Genomic DNA, 18,176 nt, shown 5'->3' on the forward strand with positions numbered 1-18,176 from the left:
GATCTGCGTTCCTGTTTTTTGCAACCAAAGTGGATAACCTCATATTTGTCCACATTATGCTGCATTTGCCATGCATTTTACCACTCACTCAACCTGTCTAAATCACACTCTGCATTCTTCTCACAGTTCACCCTCCCACTCAGCTTTGTGTTATCTGCAAATTTTGAGATATTATGTTTTTTTTCCTCATCTAAGTCATTAATATACATTGTGAATAGCTGGTGTCCTAGCACGGATCCCTATAGTAACCTACTAGTCACTGCTTGCCACTTGGAAAAAGATCTGTTTATTCCTACTCTTTGTTTCCTGTCTGTCAACCAGTTTTTTTTAATCCACCTCAGTACACAACCCCTGTCCCATGAGCTTTAATTTTACACACTAATTTCTTATGTGGGACCTTGGCAAACGTCTTCTGCAAGTCCAAATAAACCACATCTACTGGCTCCCCCTTGTCATATCTACTAGTTATAGCCTCGAAGGATTCCACTAGATTTGTCAAGCATGAGTTCCCTTTGCGTTAATCTAGGTAAGTGTTCCTGATTAGGGACGGCAGGGCGGTTAGCACTGCTGCCTCATAGTGCCAGGTTTGATTTGACCTTGAGTGATTGTCTGTGTGGAGTCTGCACATTCTCTCTATATCAATGTGGGTTTCCTCCAACAGTCAAAAGATGTGCAGGTCAGGTGGATTAGCCATGTTAAATTTCCCCTCAGTGTCTAAAGGTTGAGTGGGGTTACGGGGATGGTGCGAGGGGGTGGGCCTGGGCAGGGTGCTCTTTCTGAGGGACTCAATGGGCCAAATGGCTTCCTTCTGCATTGTTGGCATTCTATAATTCTATGTTTCTATGATCCTGCCACTGTTTTCCAAGTTCTCTGCTACAGTATTCAGTCTTTTATAATGAACTCTAGCATTTTCCCCATTACCGACCTCAGGCTGACTGGTCTATTATTTCCTGTTTTCTCTCTACCTTCCTTTTTAATAGTGGGTTTATGTTACCTTCCAATCCATGGAACTGTTCCAGAGTCTATAGAATCTTGCAAGATGATCACCAATCCATCCACTATTTATAGGGCCATTTCCTTAAATTGTCTGGGATGTAGATTATCAGGCCCTGGGGATTTATCGGCCTCAATACCATCAATTTCCCCAACACCATTTCCCTACTAATACTGGTTTCCTTAAGTTCCTCCCTCTCTAAACCAGGTTTCTCTCATATTTCTAGCACGTTATTTATGTCTTCCTTTGTGAAGACAGAACCAAAGTATGTATTTAGTTGGTCAACCATTTCTTTGTTCCCATTATAAATTCCCTTCTTTCTGACTGTAAGGAATCTTCACCAATCTTTCTCTCTTCACATATCTATAGAAGCTTCCACAGTCAGTTTTTCTGCCTCTCCATGGGTGTAATACTATCTCTAATTTCCCTTGTAAGCCATGGTTTGGACACCTTTCCCATTTTGATTTTTCCCCAGACAGGAATGACCAAGTGGTGCAGTTCACACATGCACACTTGAATGTTTACCATTGCCTATCCACCGTCATTCCTTTCAGTAATGTTCCCCAATCCATCGCATCCAACACGTGCCTCATATCATCATCATTATCTTTATTTAGATTCAGGACCCTAGTTTCAGAATCATCTATGTCACTCTCTGCCTTGATGAAGAATTCTACCGTATTATGATTGCTCATCCCCAAGGGGCCTCAATTGCTAGATTGCTAATGATTCCTTTCTCATTATGCAATACCCAGTCTATGATGGCCTGCTCCCTAAAGGTTATCATGGGGAGTGAATCGAATTGGCTGAAGACTGAAATCTGTCATGCTGGACATCTCCGAAAGAGTTTGAGATGGATCATCCACTTGGCACTTCTGGCTGAAGATTGTTGTGAATGCTTCAGCCTTAGCTTTTGCACTGATGTCCTGGGCTCCCCCATCATTAAGCATGGGGATATTTGTGGTGCCTCCTCCTTCAATTAGTTGTTTAATTGTCCACCACCATTCAAGACTGGATGTGACATAACTGCAGAGCTCAGGTGCAATCTGTTGGTTGTGGGATCGTTGGCTCTGTTCATATCATATATATTTTTTGCTGTTTGGAATGCAAGCATTGTAACTTCACCAGGTTAATACCTCACTTTCATGTATGGCTGATGCATCCCTGATGCTCTCCTGCACTCTTCACTGACCAAGGTTGCACTCATGGTTTGATGGTTACAGTAGAGTAACAGGTACACTGGGCTGTGAGGTTACAGATTGTGGTTGAATATAAATCTGCTGTTGATGATCGTCCACAGCACTTTATGGATGTCCAATTTTGAACCGAGTTGTACAACACTGAGATAAACTATTTGCCCTTTGTGTCAGTGCGTGCTCTTTGATCCAATTAGCTCATCTCTCCTCTTTCTCCATATCCCTGCATATTTTTCCTTTTCAAGTATTTATCCAATTCCTTTCTCAAGACTAAATTATATTTCCATAGAGGTAACCAAAATTGCACAAAGTTCTCTAACTATGGTCTCAATGTGTTGTTATGCATCCTGCACATCTCCTAAAGGAGGTGCTGTAGTGCAATTTACTCCCAACACAATGAAAGTTTGCCAACGCTAATCTACTTTTCCTATCACAGATGCTGCCTGACCTGCTGAATTCTTCATTTAAAAAAATTCAGCATCCACTTCATTGCTTTTTAATTAGAGCACAGGCAACGTAAAATTTGCCTTATCCTTTGTATGAAATTATTGCTTTTTCAAGAGCTGTCTCTGAGGACGGTTCATCACTATTACTGATGCCAGCAGAAACCCTTCTGCACATATACTTTGGTCTTGTAAAGTACGATGTCAGCAGTTTATAACCTACGACGAGATCTAACTTTTGGATTGGCTTGACAGTCAGGCAATGACTTTGATGTTTTAAATCAATCCCCCTTGCTGTTAACTTCACACAATTCTTGACTGGAGGTTTAATCAGCAGTTCAGAAAATCTGTCACCATCGCATCTTAGACCAAACAGAAAGAAGATATTGAGTGAAGGATGAACTGGGCACAGACTGCAGGGGGCCTGATTAAGATTAAAGTGGGTGAAGATGCTTATCGGCAGGAGTGCTTCAGTCATTGTGAGCACATTGCTGTACAATCCGGAGAAAACATGACCTGTAAATAAGCAGCACCCCAGCTTGGATCTGCAACTTGTTTCTGTTTCCTGAACACCCATGAGTCATCGCACAATATTTTGGGGCCTCACGGTAGCATGGTGGTTAGCATCAATGCTTCACAGCGCCAGGGTCCCAGGTTCGATTCCCGGCTGGGTCACTGTCTGTGTGGAGTCTGCACGTCCTCCCTGTGTGTGCGTGGGTTTCCTCCGGGTGCGCCGGTTTCCCCCCACAGTCCAAAGATGTGCGGGTTAGGTGGATTGGCCATGCTAAATTGCCCGTAGTGTAAGGTTGAGTGTAAGGTTAATGGGGTGATTGTTGGGTTACGGGTATACAGGTTACGTGGGTTTAAGTAGGGTGATCATTGCTCGGCACAACATCGAGGGCCGAAGGGCCTGTTCTGTGCTGTACTGTTCTATGTTCTATGTTCTAATATGCATATGAAAGTTACAATGAACACTGCATGAATCGTTCACTTTCTGCTCTGTTTAAGGCTGATGTTTGCAGATTGTGTGCTGGCAAATGCATTTCTGCTTCAGTGTGTCACGAAGTTGTGCAAGATGATTTAGTGGTTGTTGTACCATGATCCACTGGCTGGTCCAAACTAAATGGACCAAGTAGCAATTTCCTTTTGCATCATCTAGTTCTTGATTTTAGAATTGTGGTCAGATGGAGGCACCGAGTGAAACACAGCATGATTTCTCCTCTCAGAAGAGCGTGAGGGAAACTTGTCTGGAAAGCTATCCAGAGCTGCCCTTACGTACATTACAGATTCCAAGCAGCAGCCTAGGAAGTGATGCTGACATCAGGTTGCCTCAGATTATAATACTGGGAATGGTGCTTGTTTCCTCCTCAATTTTAAAAACATTGGGGTGGGGCGGCTGGAATGCTCAGCGATTGTGTTCAATCTAGTTCAAGCCATTGTCACATTACATAAACGAGTGGTCATCCACATGAGGCATTCCTAAACCATGGTGAATTTTTAGATATTTATTAAAGTAAAGTGCTGGGGAATAGAAAGTTCTGAAAAACATATCCTAAAACAACAATTCCCTCAGAACCAAAAAATTATATTTTAAGTTGTTTTGTCTACTAGCTTATTTGGACACATGAGGGGGTCTCCTGGTAAATGATTGTTTAGTTCAGGGAAGAACTTTGGGACAGTGCATCCTCCTCTGCAAATGATGGCATGAGAACAATGTTAATAACACATTTATATCTCTATTTGTGAATCAAGATGATACTATATCAGGCAGCATGCTGCCAACCCCCTATTCTTTCTGAACAGTCTTTCATACTCGTTAATGCACTCTACAAAGTTTTCTTCATCTCCTTGCTTTATATTTTCCACACGGGATTATGCAAAAAGAAAATTGCTATTTGGTCCATTGGGTCCGCTCCACCCACTGGACCATGTATAATCTTCACTGTAAAGGATTCAGTCCAATCTATTTAATCTCTGGAGGAATGTGTATCAACTACAGGCAAATCTTCCAACCCTGAAATTCTTCCCATCGTTCATCAAATGCTGCAGTGTAAACTTCAGGATATCAATCTATCATTCATTGCATTGTCTAGTAACCTTGATCTTTCAAACCTGGAGGCTTTGCCCATTTGCAGCCTTTAAATTTTTGTCGACATCTGAGTAACAAGAGAATACATTTCCTTGTTATTCCAGAGCCAGTACCATACATTTCTTTGCAGTTTTTATTTGAATTCATGCTGTTGTCACAATATTTGCAAACTAGTTGACCCAATGCAAGCTAATTAAATTGTAATATCTACATTTTTATCCTAAGTATTTGATGGAATGATCCGAGAAGATATTAAGTTATTGCTTTGGTCACAGAAACTTGGCATGTATAACCAGGGCAAGGAACAGTGTAACCTATTGCTGTCATTCAGGAGGAACATACCTCCAGCCCAGTGTCACTTCATGTCAATAGTCAAGCTGAATGTCAACTTGTTCCTGACGATAGGCGGGATTGAACCAAATGGGAACTATGTCCCATAGCGAGTGTATTTAGCTGCATGCTTCCCAGCGCTCACAATTATCTAACGTGACTGCGGTTAGATGGGCCTTAACAGGGAACACTTAGTTCCATTTCTAGCACTGAGGAGCGGCATTCACTGAAACTCCTCAGTGCAGGGAGAGATCGGGATTTAAATGGCATCCCGATCTCTTGACCCCCGGACGTGACCTCTTAATACCCCCAAAGCCCCAACTCACCTATAAGGGAGTCCTTGCCCCCTCCCCACACCCCATGTGCACAGGGCCTCCCTGGGCCCAATCACTGCCGTGCAAAAAAATGCCAGCTTGCCAGTCAATGCCACCTGGGCACCTTGGAATTGTTAGGTGGGACTGCCAGTGTACCAGGCTGGCACTTGCACTCTGGCACCGGGGGGCATGCAACTGGGGGCCTTCAATTCCCTGGGGGGGCCCCATGAGTGCCATTCCGTTTGGTCCCTGTTTGTGGAGACCAGTTTTTTTTTCAAAAATACACTTTATACATAAAATTTATAATAAACATTACAGAACATTTCAAATTGTCTTGACTGTACATTTCCAAAGTTACACATTCACTTGTCTTTCTTCCGTTCAATTGGGATGACATTACACACATATCCTTCTTTATGTTACAGTTCTTTGAGGCCTCCAAGATTAAGTAGATAGATCCCAGCACCTGGATTACCTCAGGGAACTGCATATTATAGTGAGACTAGCTGTCTCGCTGTAATATGCAGATTGGCCAAAAAGTGATCCCGCCCACAGTGGGCGGGCTTCACATCACAATGTCTCGCGAGGCATGGCGAGCTGGGTAGATACCAGGAATGGGGCCTACCATCATTTACCGGCCGCAGTGTGCCAGACACAGGGAGGCTGGCAGATCGCACCCTGTATGTTTTTGTTGTAGTCTTAAGGAACTTGCTTGATAGTGCCATCTAGTGGCTAGCTTCTGCAACTACATTGTGTCAGTTGGCAAAATTACTTCTGAATGTGGAAATGAGAAAGATGTCTGTTCAGAGAAAAAAGATGTTTGTTTATTTTGGAATAAAGCAAAAATTGAACCTTGGCTGTGAATACCATTTATTACAATTTAATCTAATAAATTACAGTGAAATTGAATTTCAAAAGGATGTACTTTCATCCGAATTGCAGGTAGGATGAAGGCATAAAATCAGATTTTAGGGAGGTTGGTTTCGTAGCAATAAATATATTGAAGATTTCTTCCTCCCTGAAATGTCTGTTATGATTGGCTGAATTGCAGTAAAACATTATGAGCATCGACTAGCCGTAGAAATAGACTTCAGCGTTCTCATCTGTGGTCATGTGCTTTGAAATGGTCTGCCTCACAATGCTTTCAATTGACTAAGATTTGTATGTTGAAATATTACCCAAGGATAGTGGCAACTTAGTGATAGTTTATCAATTTATTTTTTGAAACGCTACATAGGAAATGAAAATTTAATCTTGAACTGTAAATATCTTCCTTTCAGAGTGATTTAGTAAGTAACAGTGGAACTGAATTTTAAAGGGAATATACTGTAATCCAAATTGTAAATAAAATGAACGTGTGAGTCAGTCAGAGGCATATGGAGACAGTGACCACTTGGTACTTTTAAGCTTTTGGCTGCTGATTAGAAGAACTCTGGGTGCAGTTATTTTATGTAGGACTTTTCCAGCAAGAAATGTAACTAACATTATATGTAATGGGGGAAACAGCCATTGTGCACTGTTTTTATTCATGGGACTCGACGTAAGTTTTTTACCCCTGGAAGTACAATTTTCCTGTGACTTCCCGAACAACACTATTTTCGTATGGACTTTTTATTCATCCAGGTGGCCTTTGTTGCAAAGCGCAGGTGTACCTCTTCTGAGGTCGGGGTCTCCATAGTGAGGACCACAGGAAAATAGCATTTCTTCCTGCACACAATTTACATGTTCTGGTGTGTGTTTTGGAAAATACCTAAAAAGAAAACATCTTCTGAAAGCTAATTGGAAAATGTTTTGACATCTTCAAGTGCCACTGTTAGATGCTGTATTATGATTATGCATTTTTAATGCAACAATTCTTGGCAGGGACATGTCCTGCAAAGATACTGTGACCCTTGCATTGACCACCACTGTGTAAGTGTTGTCATCCATTACTTTTTCCATCAGAAAAGTGCTGTGATGCATTAAAAATATTAAAATAAAATACTGTCAGTCTATGCTGTTTCTTATGTTTTGTGATGGGGTTTAAATTGACTGACAGCTCAGCTGTTAACAAACTATCTGTTTGAATGATAAAAAAATCTGCACTTGCTCCTCTCCATTGATTGACCAGCACTTTGCTTTGAAATGGAAATGGAAGACCATTCTGTTCTGTCCGTTTCAGGCACGTTTTGTTCAGGCAGCTTTTCAAAACAATGGCTTCAGCTTAGCAGTTGGTCTTTTGATCCAAGAATGATTGAAACTTTTAAGTGACTGTAAAAACACAGTATCTCTTTGATGAGGTCTCTTGTTTGTTTACAAACCTAATAGACACGTAAAGGATTTTTTTTGTCATTGGAGAAGCTGTTTTTCTTTTCCATGTCCATGATAATGTGTTTGAATTTAGGGTTTACTCAATTGTCAGAACTTGAATTTGTTTCCAATGATTTTAAGATCATTCCCGTTGCTATTGCATGGCTCCTGAGGACTGTACATAGTGCATACTGGGGGAGTGGCTATGGAGGATACATGGGGGCATGGGCAATCTGAGGAGGCATGGGGATGGATTGGGAAGTGAGTTTTAGCCTCTCCGCAATATTCAACAGTAAAGTTACTTTGGGCGTGATTTAAAGGAAAGGTTTCTAAGTGTGGTAGAGAGCGGAAACTGCCGCGAGCTCGGCCCAGCGAGGTCGTCACATCCATGAAACATTAATTGGTCCACTTACCGAGGCCTCACGGGCTTCACATCGAAAATGATGGGCCGTCCCCCCCCCCCGCTGATTCGCTGGGATAACAGCTGCCAGTCCCCTGCTAACAAGGGACAGCAGCAAATAAACCGCTCCCTCACAGCCAATTCCACTCAGCTCGCAGTTATGCCTCTGAGAAGACCAGCCCCACGATTCAGGGATGCCGACCTGGACAGATTGTTGGACGTGGTTGAGGCCAGGGGTCGGCATTTCGGATCCCCGGGACTGAGAGACCCACCTCCGCAGCATCCTCTTTGGTGTTGACTCTGTCTCAATCATATTTAGAACCGTAACTATCTTTGAATCACTATTTTTGATGCAATTTAATCGCAAAATTATTTGTATTTCCCATCGCCCACACTGTATCTAGAAAAGCCTACTTTCCTTCAATTGGTAATAAATGCTTTGAAATTTCTTTGCAGAGCCAGACTCGGAGGTTCTCCTTGGTAGGATTAGAGACCAACTTGCTTCACCATCTCCAAACTCAGGTAGCAGAAAGGAGAGTAGATGTAACAGAGAGAGTAAGACTGAGTAAGGAGATACTCTTTACAGATAAAATAAACACTTTGCGGGCGAAAGCCTCACATTTCCGAATGAGCTCAGGAATTTCATTTACATACGGACACGCAAATTAGGAACAGGAGTAAGGCCTAATAGCTTTTAATTGGCTTGACACGGTGTCTTTTTTAACCTCTATAGTGTTCCCCTCAAATTGGCATGTTTTCTCAATAATAATTTCCATAGCTTTTGATATGTCTGCAGCATTATTCATTCAACAAGAAGCACACTTGTAAGGATTGATAAGAGCAGTGTTGAGTTTCTGTTTTTACATTGCGCACAGCCAGAAACAGATAGAAGTCAGTCCCAAGTGAATTGGAACATCTGTCTTCAGTCTGCACTTGGACTGATAGCAATTGCTTTGTTGAGAATTCTGCTGCTTGGCCACTTGTATACACAAGTGTGATCTTTCAAATCTTTTACTGTTCCACTTCCCAAAAAGTCAACTTTATGTTAAGATTAGTAAGTACTGGCTTGGGGAAGGGAGGGGGAGAGAGAAGTAATGAATTATTTATTCCTTGTCTCAAAGTGGAATATATAATGACTTGTGGTAGGAGGTATAAGAAGAAGAGAGGAAGTCCCCGGATGGAAAATTAAAAACATACAGCAAATTCCGTGCCCTTGTCCCAGGCTCCAGCTGCTATTGCTGATGTTATTATTCCTTAATGGTGTGAGGTGCTTTGCAGACATTGTTCAGTGAGTCTGGCGGTCAGTTACCACTTAGAATTAAATTTGCTGCTGTGTAGATGTGTGCGAAGCAATTATTTCCTCGTAGCTCAAGCCATTTTACATAACAACTTGAAAGCTGAGTTTAATCAGATCACCACAAAGAGCCAGAATTTCATTAGAAATATTCTCCTTTTGAAAACAAATGTACAATTTTTAACTTTGTCATCGCAATGAATTAAATCTCTTTTTTAGAATAAAGCACTGAGTATTTTTTTAAATTAAATTATTTAAGGATTGTGTTCTGAATTATTTAAGTATTGTATCCTGATGATAGTGATTTCAGGGTCACTTGATCTAGTAACAGAAATATGATAAATTTTAGTCCATTACATTATACATAACTTCTTATTTCTAACTATCAATGCAATGTAGTTCACATTTCCATAATGCAGTTTAACTAGGGGAACCAATTTTTAACAGTGAGTAGAAAATTAATTAGAGTACATTTGTATTTTTTTTTGTGCTATTTTGGTCAAGAGAGTTTAACTTCTGTCCTTTCATGCAGCTGTAATGAAATGTATGTTTAGAGTTAATTATGGTTATTTCTTTCTGTCGGAAACTTTGAAATCTATAGATCGCTTACTTTAATTTAAAATGGAACCACACGACAGTACAATTGTAAGATGTTTTATTTTACCCAAGTGTGCTCACGTCAGCATTGGAGTTCCAGAGTTGGGGGTAAATGCAACATGTGAAAATTCTACTCCGGTTCAGAGATGTCCAGTTTGTACTTCTGTTTTCCCTTGAGATCATAATGATATTCATTCATCCACTTAGTCAGCTTTCCCCAAGTGCATCTGTTCTTAAAATCCAATATTAATTTAACTCTCTTCAGCAGGAGATCCGCAATGGCTGCATCATCACCAGGCCAAGCAGAATGACGGTCACAGTAATAATCTTAAGGTTATCGTATGTCATTAAGGTGTAGACTTTTATGGGAACTTTAACATTGCTTGGAATTTATGACCCCAATATGGTTTGACTCTGAGATGATGAGTCAGGCGAGGAAGCAGGAGGACATATGTTCCATCATTGTTTCTTGTGGTTTGGTCCTGTGGGAACGTTGTTGTCAATGCTTTAGATGGCAATATGTCAATGATTCCTGTCTTGCAGCATGACCCAAGGTGAGTTGCTCTTTTAGCGATACATTTTTAGTTGATAAAAATAACTTAATTTAAGCCACAATTTGAACTTGTCAAGTATGAAGTAATTATTATTTTTGTTTTAATATTGTAAGTACATGTTGAGTAACGAGATCTGGCTAGGAAATGTTCTGTCCTTCTGCGATCTGGGTACCAATCCAACCAAGCCTGATTAGATGAAAGCCTGGTCTCTCTGCCACCTATACATGGAATCTAGTTGAGACTTTGAATCCAATGGACATGGGACCATAGAAGAATAGAAGTCTCTCTCAGGGAACCCAGGATGCTAATGCAACACAGAATGCTCCACAAAGACTGGAGTTAAGACCCTTTCCTGGGAAATTGTGCGGGTGGTGGGGAGTTGGTGCAGAGGGGGATGCTGCAAACTGAGATGCAACAATTTTGCTGTTGCATCACCATTTGGTAGTGAACAGGTCCACGTTGGGAACATACTGAGCAATGTTCAGAAGAAGGAAACACTGCCCGGAATTTAGTGTTGTCCTGGGGGTAGGTTGGCAGGCAGCAGGAAAGGCTGTAAAATTGGGCATTGTGTCTGCTTCTTATCCCTGTGGGTATTTTACCCAGAGCATGATTGGTGGCATTGGGTGTCCTGCTTGCTCGTGGGTCAATCAAGATCCTTAAAGGATCAATTTACGGGCACTTTAGAGCCTCTGTATGTTTCCGCTGCAATCGTATCTGTGGCAGGGGAGGTTGGGGCCAAATGTCCAAGCTGCCGAGTAAAATCCAGCAGGCCTACGGGTCAGGATGGATGGCGGTATCTTTCTGGTTGGACATTCTGTGGCAATTAAAGGCCTCCCTCAAAGTGTCCCATCCCCTACGTATTGCCCTCCCCTACTGTCCTGTTAATCTTGCTTCCCATCCCTCACTGGGGCCTACAAGCCTGGTCAAGGCGAGGTCCCGGGCTTGCCTGTAACTCTGGGCTCTGTGCTATTCCTCTTCAGGGAATACCTGCAACAACAGACTTGCCTGTTGTTAAATAGACGCAGGGTGAGCCAGGCAAGTGTAGGAGGGCACATCATTGTCTTCAATATGGGGAGGTGGAAACCCTGTCTCTGCCCCAAATGCAGCCCAAAAAATGAGATTTTCTACAGTCATTAAGGCAATTGCACTGCGATGGTGTAGCCAAACTACTCAGCAGTAAAATAATACGACAGTCCCACATTTTTTGCAGACATACAACAACTACTAAATTGAAGACCTTCTGTTCGGTGGACGACAAAATAGATGTAATTAAGATGCTTGAAGTGCCTGTGGGAGACGCTGGAACGGTTTGGGTTTGGGGAGGGATTTATCAAGTGGGTGAAGCTGCTGTATTCGGCCCCGATGGCGAGTGTGGTTACAAACGGGAGGAGGTCAGAGTATTTTGGGCTCCATCGAGGTACCAGGCAGGGATGCCCCCTATCCCCCTTACTATTTGCATTAGCGATCGAACCGTTGGCGATGGCACTGAGGGGTTCAGGGGGGTGGAGAGGACTGACAAGGGGAGGGGAGGAACATCGGGTATCACTCTATGCGGATGATTTGTTGTTGTATGTGGCAGACCCGGAAGGGGGAATGCCGGAGGTAATGGAAATACTAGCGGAGTTTGGGGACTTTTCGGGATATAAATTAAATGTGGGTAAAAGTGAGGTCTTTGTGATACACCCGGGAGATCAGGGGGAGGGAATTGGGCGGCTCCCCTTTAAGAGAGCAGTAAAGAGCTTCAGGTACTTAGGGGTGCAGGTGGCAAGGAACTGGGGGACCCTCCACAAGCTGAACTTTTCAAGGCTGGTGGAGCAGATGGAGGAGGAGTTCAAGAGGTGGGACATGGTACCGCTGTCGCTAGCAGGGAGGGTGCAGTCAGTCAAAATGACGGTCCTCCCGAGGTTCTTGTTTCTGTTCCAGTGCTTGCCCATCTTTCTCCCCAGGGCCTTCTTCAAGAAGGTAACTAGCAGCATTATGGGCTATGTGTGGGCACATGGCACCCCTAGAGTGAGAAGGATTTTCTTGGAACGGAGTAGGGACAGTGGAGGATTAGCGCTACCCAATCTTTCCGGGTACTACTGGGCGGCGAACGCATCGATGGTGCGCAAGTGGGTGATGGAGGGGGAGGGGGCAGCTTGGAAACGTATGGAGAGGGCGTCCTGCGGCAATATAAGCCTGGGGGCGCTAGTAACGGCACCATGGCCGCTCCCCCCCACAAGGTATACCACGAGTCCGGTAGTGGCGGCCACCCTTAAAATCTGGGGGCAGTGGAGGCGACACAGGGGGGAAGTGGGGGGTCTGATGGCGGCGCCACTGAGAGGGAACCACAGATTTGTCCCGGGGAACACTGGCGGGGGATTCCAGAGCTGGCACAGGGCGGGCATCAGGCAACTGAGGGACATGTTCATAGAGGGGAGGTTTGCGAGCCTGGGAGAGCTGGAGGAGAAATTTGAGCTCCCCCCGGGGAACACGTTTAGATACCTGCAGGTGAAGGCATTTGCCAGACGACAGGTGGAAGGATTTCCCTTGCTTCCCGATAGAGGGGTGAGTGATAGGGTGCTGTCAGGGGTCTGGGTCGGAGAAGGGAAGGTCTCGGACATCTACAAAATAATGCAGGAGGTGGAGGAGGTATCGATAGAGGAGCTGAAAGACAAGTGGGAAGCGGAGCTGGGAGAGCAGATAGAAGATGGGACATGGGCGGATGCCTTAGAGAGGGTCAATTCGTCGTCGTCGTGCGCAAGGTTGGGCCTCATCCAATTTAAGGTGCTGCATAGAGCCCATATGACGGGGACTAGGATGAGTCGGTTCTTCGGGGGTGAGGACAGGTGTGTTAGGTGTTCGGGAAGCCCTGCGAACCATGTACATATGTTCTGGATGTGCCCGGCACTGGAAGAGTTCTGGGAGGGGGTGGCGGGGACGGTATCGAGAGTGGTGGGAACCAGGGTCAAACCAGGGTGGGGGCTAGCGATTTTTGGGGTTGGGGTGGAGCCAGGAGTACAAGAGGCAGGGGAGGCCGGAATATTGGCCTTTGCGTCCTTGGTAGCTCGGAGAAGGATCTTGATTCAGTGGAGGGACACAAGGCCACCAAGTGTTAACACCTGGTTAAACGACATGGCAAGCTTCATCCAATTGGAAAGAATCAAATTCGCCCTGAGAGGGTCGGTACGGGGGTTCTTCCGGCGGTGGCAGCCCTTCCTTGACTTTCTGGATCAGAGATAGGAACTGGAGGCCGAAACAGCAGCAACCCGGGGAGAAAGGGGGGGGGGGGGGGAAGGGAGGGGGGGGGGATAGCAACGAAGGGAGCACGTCAGCGGGGGGTCGCGGGCAATGACTGCCCGAGGCCATCGGCAGAAAGGGAAAAACGGTTTGGTTGCTAGACTGGTAGCGCGGGGGGGGGGAGGGTGGGGGGGGGTGCGCGCGGGGGAGGGCGTGGGGAGGATTTTCCAGGGGGGATTTGTTGTGTTATAATTTAAAATGTAGTAGGGGTAAATGTTTGTATCGAAAAATTTCAATAAAAATTATTTAAAAAAAAAAAAAAAAAGATGCTTGAAGTGAGTGCAAGTTGGCTTATTTTACTTGGTGTTTCAGATGTTGATAGAGGCAGCTGCGACCGACCTGGAAAACCTTTCGTCAGAATGGGATTGTGCCACCAAGGTGATATCTTGTTGTATAATAGAAAGGTTTCTCAGGAGACAGTTGTCTCAATTCCTGGCAGCAGTTGTTAAGAGGGAGCAAGTACATAAGAAATGGCTGCAGCTGTTGATAATCTTAGGGCACCTAGGGATGGGTAATAAGTGTGACTTTGCCAACATTTCCAGATCCTGGGAATAAGTAGAGATGAGGGGCGGAACTCAATGAAAAATTTCACTTGTGACATGTTTTTCAAGGGGTTTCCTGCCGGCGGGTTCCCCATCACTATCCCGTGACAATTAGTCACTTTTTTCGGCCTTGGAGAGCATTTTCAAAGCTCTAAGTGATCTTGTGTACCCCCCCCCTCCCCCCATCCATGGGAAATATCACCCTCCCACCCACCCACACAACACCCAATGTGAGGACACCCCGCTATGGCGTTGCTGGGGCCCCCATCCTCAGACCCCCCCCCCCCAAGTCCCCTTATAGTAACCCCCCCCCTTTCCAGGACCCCCACCCGTCACCCCCCCCCCCACCTCACAGAGGCCCCTACTTACCTGCCATGCACCCTCCCCCCACTCTTGAAACCCCTCTCCACACTCCTTTCATGCGCAGTGCCCCCCTCGGGTCCTGACCCTTGGCAGTACCACCCTGGCACCTGGGCAACCTTGCACTGCCACCCTAGTATCCAGGCAGTGCTCCTGCCAGCTGGGCAGTGCCAAGGTGTTCACGCTCCAGGGGGAGGGTCAGGGAGCCACCCTATGCTAACCCAGACCATCCAGGGGCCTGGGAGACACTCTGGGTGCTGTTCTGCCTGGTCCACATTCTTGTCGACCAGTACTGATTGGCACCTGGCTGCAACCTCCCTGGAGAGGCTGCTGAATTGAGGGAGGACAGTAGATCCCGGATAGGGAGGCCTTAAGTAGGTTTATGACCTACTTTAGTGAATGCCATTTGGTCCTGCCCCTTTTGGGTGGAATTCTGATTCCAATACGGGACTTGGGTGTATCCCACGAGGCACGAAGGCTGTGGGAAGCCACTCTTGGGATTCGCCAGCCGTGTTGTGCTCTTGCTCGAGCGCAACACGGCCACTGGATCATGCCCGAGAGTACACATTGAAGATATGAATGAGAAAAGACTATACAACTTGTATCTCATTAAAGATTGCATACTCTCAAATTTTCCCTGTCAATGTTCCGCAATCCTCTCACTCATGCTAAGCCTTCAAATAACCTTGCAACTTGTTCTTTGCATCTCAGTCGTAAACATCTTCAAAATGCAATTTACAACTGAAACTTTATAGTTCTTTTATTTTTAAGGCCCCTCCAAGTTTACTGCACAACAATCTAGCCCAACATCAAGGTGTACAATATGTGTCACTGTGCATTTACTTGTCAACCAGGAGGCCGTGGCACAATGGTACTGCAACTGGATTAGTAATTCAGAGATCCAGAGCAATATCTGGCAACCAAGGTTCGAATCCCCCTTTGAATTCAATAAAAATCTGGAATGAAACGTCCAATGATTACTTTGATGAAGGAAATCTGCTGCCTTTACCTGGTCAGGTCTACGTGTGACTCCAGACCCCACCAATGTGACTGAACCAATGTGGCTGACTCTCAAACATCCTCTGAAATGGAGGACAGTTAGGGACGGACAATAAATCCTGGCCTGCAAAATGAATTAAAAGAAACTTCCAACCAGTCAAGACTATGGCCGGGATTTTCCAGTCGCTCGCGGCGTGGTTTCCGTTGGCAGAGGTGGTTCGCATTTGGCTGCCGGCGGGATCTTCAGGCCCACAGAGGTTTTTTGTGTAGCTTGCCCGCCCCGCTGCCGGAGAACCCTTCACATGGGGCGGGGGATGGGCTGGAAAATCTTGCCCTATGTTTCTGCCACAGTGCAAGATGGCATAATGACATATTGAAGAAAGGCATATCCCGTCCACTGTCGATGCTGAAGGCACATAACCGCTGACCTGCTTGCATATTTGGATATTGGCGAGTCTGAGGCTTAGTTTGAGGGCACGAAAAATTCCAAAAGGAATACCCACCTTAAAAACTGGGTTTGTTACAAGCCACAAGAAACTCCCTCGCATGTTAGGTGGTGAATAGAGAAACAAAGTAAAAGGCAAAATGCAAAAGATGCTATGCCCCTCAATAGCTACAAAAAGGCAAAATAAGAATTTTAAAAACACAGGAAAGTCGAGGGTCACATTTTTGAAGAATGCCAAGAGTGATTTCTATTTTTACTGTTCCTATTTTGCGCCTGGTTCAATAGTTGCTGAGCAGGAAGATATTATTAGTGGTGCCAATCAATGGAAAATTTGTGGAAAGAGAACCTATTCTGCATTTATATAAGTTTTGTATGTTAACCTTGTCTCACCCACTAAACTGCAGGAGAAAATATGCCTGCTTGAAAATACCGACCGTCCTGTTCCTTGTGATTTCCTTGTGTTTGCCAGCCTCAACAAGCAAGGGCATGGGAGGAGTAAATCTCCCCTGAAATCCCTGTAACTATATTGACAGTGGTTTAGCAAAAGAAACCATTGCCATTCCGTTTTGCTACCTAGTTCAATAACGTGGCTTTGCTATCAACGCTTTTGCATTAAGAGTTAAATGTGTACCAGCTTTTCCAGCTGCTGTTGTATTTATTATTTATCAGCTGCTCAATTGATCTGGACAACCTCTATGAAATCAATTTTTAACAACTTCTGCAATATGTCTGGGATATAAACCTTATGTAGACACAAAATATTCCTTCAATGAAACACACTCTATTGTTCGATAATTTCCCCCCCCCAGTCTCCCGAAGATGGCTTTGCTGATAAGACAGTTGTTAGGTGTTGCATTGCTTTCTCCAGCTATCCCCATAGCTTTATAATTCCACATGAAATAATCCAAAATTATTTAGAAATTTAAATTAATCTACAGGAAAATTACAATTCATGTTTTAAACCTCCTTTGCTCGTGTGAAGCTACGTCTACATAACTTACATAAATATTCCAGTTCTAATACTACATCAACTGCAGTCAATTTTTCAAAAAAGTGGCAAGTAAATAATTAAACAAAGTAGCAAGGTTGCCCTGCCATCACTGTCACATGTCACATCACCAGGTATGCACAGTTATATAAGCTGTCAGCAACACCTGAGATAAAATGATTCTTTCATAAGTATAATTGCAATCAGATACTTCAGTTGGAAATACATTCTCAAAATTCAAATTCGATGTGGAAGGATCTTGAAACTCAAGGCAGGAATTTTCCGGCATCTCACTGGCGGTGGGATTCCCGGCGGAGGCTGGTGACTTCAATGGGAAATCCCGTTGACAATGGCGGGAGCCGCGAATCTCGCCGCCAACGAACGGTGCGCTGCCTCCCGCTGCCGAGAAACACGTGGCAGCGAGGCCGGAGAAATCTGCCCCGTGTTTGGCTTGGCTTGGCTTGACCATGAACGAGACATGGAAAAATACAGGGAGAAAAGGTTATGAAGACGTGAAGAGGGATTTTACTCTGCCGCAATTTACCGTTTTGAACCTATGATTTTATAGAAAGAAGTATTTATTTTGCACATTTCAGCACCACCACAGGATGTTCCAAATCACTTTACAGTCAATTTCAGGTCTTGAGCTCAAAAAACAAGGCTGCATGGAGCACCGAGAGAGTGCAGCACTGTCATTCTTTTGGGTCAGCACAATAATAAGTCTTGCAGCACCAGGTTAAAGTCCAACAGGTTTGTTTCGAATCACTAGCTTTCGGAGCACTGCTCCTTCCTCAGATGAATGAAGAGGTGGGTTGCAGAAACATATATATAGACAAATTCAAAGATGCAATAGAATACTTTGAATGAGAGTCTCTGCATGTAATCCACCGTAAAGTCCTGGTATACACGTATACCAGCTCCAGCCCACTGCACCACCCGCTTCTGCTTGGCCCAGCACAGGACCTTCTCCTTCACATTGTACCTGCGGAAGCACAAAGTCACTACTCTTGGCGGCTCACTCGCCTTTGGTACAGGCCTCCCCGACCGATGAGCCCGATTCAGT

General features: G+C 44.6%; 1 protein-coding gene across 7 annotated transcripts in view; it reads left to right on the top strand.

Moving 5' to 3' along the window:
• nphp4 (nephronophthisis 4) overlaps nt 1–18,176 on the top strand; it is a 591,121-nt gene that overhangs the window by 251,061 nt on the left and 321,884 nt on the right. For 4 of the 7 annotated variants that reach the window (XM_038821764.1, XM_038821765.1, XM_038821770.1 and 1 more), the window contains one exon: nt 8,512–8,577. The exons of the other annotated variants lie outside the window; for them this stretch is intronic. In XM_038821764.1, the coding sequence (XP_038677692.1) occupies nt 8,512–8,577 (66 nt within the window). The remainder of the gene's footprint in view (nt 1–8,511; nt 8,578–18,176) is intronic. 7 annotated transcript variants of the gene reach the window in all.

This window comes from Scyliorhinus canicula, chromosome 16 (genome assembly GCF_902713615.1).
Source record: "Scyliorhinus canicula chromosome 16, sScyCan1.1, whole genome shotgun sequence".
Taxonomy (NCBI): domain Eukaryota; kingdom Metazoa; phylum Chordata; class Chondrichthyes; order Carcharhiniformes; family Scyliorhinidae; genus Scyliorhinus; species Scyliorhinus canicula.